Source organism: Etheostoma cragini, chromosome 22 (assembly GCF_013103735.1).
Source record: "Etheostoma cragini isolate CJK2018 chromosome 22, CSU_Ecrag_1.0, whole genome shotgun sequence".
In the NCBI taxonomy this organism is placed as follows: domain Eukaryota; kingdom Metazoa; phylum Chordata; class Actinopteri; order Perciformes; family Percidae; genus Etheostoma; species Etheostoma cragini.
In genome coordinates this window covers 1547436-1550676 of record NC_048428.1, presented here as the reverse complement: position 1 = coordinate 1550676, position 3241 = coordinate 1547436, and the positions used below count along the sequence as shown (strand labels likewise).

Genomic DNA, 3241 nt, shown 5'->3' with positions numbered 1-3241 from the left:
CCCCCCCCCCCCCCTCCCAGACCTCTCAGGTCATCTGGAACAGGTCTGCTACTACACTATGACCCCCCCCAGACCTCTCAGGTCATCTGGGACAGGTCTGCTTTCTGTCCCCATAGTCAGAACTAAACAGGGGGAAGCAGCGTTCAGTTTCTATGCTCCTTATATCTGGTACAAACTCCCCAAAACCTGCAGATCAGCTGCTACTCTCAGTTCTTTTAAATCAAGGCTGAAGACCTTTCTTTTTCATGTTGCCTTTCTTTAAATGATGATGTTCATTTCTTTAATGTTTAATTTCTTATACTGCACTGTAACTGTTACTCTTATTTTATTTTTAACTGTTTATTCTCGTGTTTTATCTGCTTTAATTTTTTGACAGTTTTTTAACTGATTTTGTGTGAAGCACTTTGAATTGCCCCGTTGCTGAAATGTGCTCTACCAATACAATGTATTATTTTAATTTTTTTTTCTCATTATTATTATTATCCCCAAAAAGTGTTTTGCTGACCAACTCCCTTCACTCTGTTTTGCTGTTTGACTTGGTATAATGTTTGAGCCATCTTCCCAGTCTAATGGTAATGTACCGGACAATCACTGTTAGGGTGATAATATAACTTCTGTACACCACCAGAGACACGTGGTCTCTGACTTAACAGTGGTCACACTGTGCCCCCCCCCCCCAGGTCCTCCGCTTCACTAAGGCAGAAAAGCCACGGCATGGAGCAAAGCAGATGCAGGGGCAGCAGCAGCAGGTCCAGTCCAGACTGCCAGCGCATCTGCTGAAGGGGGTAACGGAGTCACGGCAGAGGAATAAGAAACTAACTGAGGGGCATTTTACTGTCTGCAAGGGGCATTTTAACAGTCAGGGTGTCATCTGGTGAGCCGGTGTTTCGGAGAGAATTTGCTGTTTCACTCTGCTTTGCTTGCTGATCTCCTCTGTGCCGCTGTCTTGAACTGAATTTGAGAAAAACGCAAAGCAAGGGCGCAGCGCTTGTTTACTGTGTTGTTAGTGTGTGTGTGTCCAAACAGCTCATAATATTACTTAATACACAGGAATGTAGTCCTGGTCTGCTTCCTATCTCTTATAAGCAGCGGCTGGAAACCACAGTGTGGTTAGACTTCGCCCTCACTTACAAATTTGAAATTGTGACAAATATGATACCAAAATACTTCAGGAAATTAAAGCACGCATATATCAAGCTGTTTCCTTTTAGTATACAGTGTATCAAGGTGTATTACTCTGATAACACTCTTGTATGTGACTGAGACCAAAGTTAGCAAACGACATTATGACTGATTTGGATACACACCTGACAATACAAACCATCCTGAATTGAGCAGTATAAAAAGGTGGACATTTGTTTATTGAAGATAACATGTGGGGGAAAAAAAAAAAACATGGTGGCGGAACGGCGTGTGTCTTCATGTGTATGTTTCTGGAAGGGCTCGTCAAAGCTTGGGCAGGCATCGCCATGGGTTCTTTAAAGTCTGTGTGTAAGGTGTTGAAGTGTTACTTTTTCCATATCTGTTTTTTATTATTTATTATGCATTTTGCCATATTTTTCTGTCCGTGTTGGGATGTTGTACACTAATGTTGACTTGCAAAGGATTTAAGTGTTCTCAATATATCTGTTATTTGGAGGACTGGAGAATGGATTACTGAAAACCTTCAAATTGAAATGCCACACCAGTAAAACATTTTATTACTACTGCCTATTAGGTACATCATTATGCACCAATCTGTCTATGTTGTACTAGACTATGCTAATACCATTTGCATTTCCACATTTTAAAAACCTTTACCCTTTTTTTGTGACCAATTGATTTACAAGAGACAGTTTTACAGACAAAGAAATAGGGTTTAGAAGTATATTGTAACAAATGTGAGTGACTGTGTACTCTAGTTACCCACCATCATTCAACATGCGTGCGTAATGTTATGCAAATGCATAGCATGGAGCACAAAAGTCGGCAACTACAACAAAAACATTTCTTATTTAGTCTATAGTCTCATCAGTTAACAGGCAAGATGCCCGGTCTAATCTAGTGTTTAGAATAGACTGGTCTGTCAGTGCTCAGTGCATCTCTGTAACTGTTGTCTCTCCTTTGTCCACAGTGCATCTCTGTAACTGTTGTCTCTCCTTTGTCCACAGTGCATCACTGTAACAGTTGTCTCTCCTTTGTCCACAGTGCATCTCTGTAACAGTTGTCTCTCCTTTGTCCACAGTGCATCTCTGTAACAGTTGTCTCTCCTTTGTCCACAGTGCCTGAAAACCAAGGATTGTCAGGATGATGTCCATGTTAGCTTTGCCCAGCTGCTGAGCGAGCTCAACAAGGCTGATGCTCCTTATGCCCTCAGTGTTGCCAACAGGCTGTACGGGGAGCAGTCCTATCAGTTTGTTGAGGTGTGTGTGTGTGTGTGTTTATTTAGCATGTGTGTATGCATCTTCATGAGTATAGTATGCGTGGTGTGAGAGGCACACATGGGAATATTTAAGCTCTTTAAGAAGGAATGAGGAATTGTGAAATACTTTTCTGGCTATAATGACTTTCAATTTCACTACTTAAAGTTAATTAAGAGAATATGGTGTTGATGGTTCCAGGATTTCTTAGGAAAAACCAAAAAGCACTACAAAGCAGAGCTGGAGACTGTGGACTTCAAAGGTGGCTCAGAGGCCGCCAGACTCAACATCAACAGCTGGGTGCAGAAGCAGACTCAAGGTGGATCTACACCCTTACATACACATAACACCAATGGAAACATAGAGTCTAATTAGCTCATAATTTAATCAAAACTTTAGAATTGCTTTCAGTTGTGTGCCATTGCTTCATGTATGTGTCAATTATGTTCACCAGATAAAATTAAGGATCTGCTGGGCCAAGGTGTGGTGGACAGCATGACCAGGATGGTGCTGGTTAATGCCATCTACTTCAAAGGCAACTGGAACACGCAGTTTAAGACGAGTGCCACACAGGATGCTCAGTTTAGACTCAACAAGGTAACACTGCTCAAAGAAAAACTAGACTTACACTGATTCACAAAACCTCAGTAAAACAGGTTTTTAAATCTGTATTATGGTTTTCATAAACCACTTACGCCACTAGGATTCTAATCCTGACTTCTTCATTGAAAGAAGTGTAAATAAAAATAATTTGATATTAATCTGACCACTAAGGTCTATATAAAAGAGACTTCAGATACAGTATGAGGGGACCACTAAGGTCTATATAAAGAGACTTCAGA

General features: G+C 41.0%; 1 protein-coding gene and 1 long non-coding RNA gene across 5 annotated transcripts in view; one reads left to right on the top strand and one right to left on the bottom strand.

Moving 5' to 3' along the window:
* The window catches only part of LOC117937538, a 47077-nt gene that overhangs the window by 40970 nt on the left and 2866 nt on the right, over positions 1–3241 (bottom strand). The window lies entirely within an intron of this gene.
* The window catches only part of LOC117937533 (leukocyte elastase inhibitor-like), a 56471-nt gene that overhangs the window by 51510 nt on the left and 1720 nt on the right, over positions 1–3241 (top strand). For 2 of the 4 annotated variants that reach the window (XM_034861568.1, XM_034861569.1), the window contains exons 3-6: positions 681–785; positions 2262–2402; positions 2601–2718; positions 2854–2996. In XM_034861568.1, coding sequence (XP_034717459.1) covers positions 681–785; positions 2262–2402; positions 2601–2718; positions 2854–2996 — 507 coding nt within the window. The remainder of the gene's footprint in view (positions 1–680; positions 786–2261; positions 2403–2600; positions 2719–2853; positions 2997–3241) is intronic. The other 2 variants (XM_034861570.1, XM_034861572.1) reach the window with 1 other exon arrangement.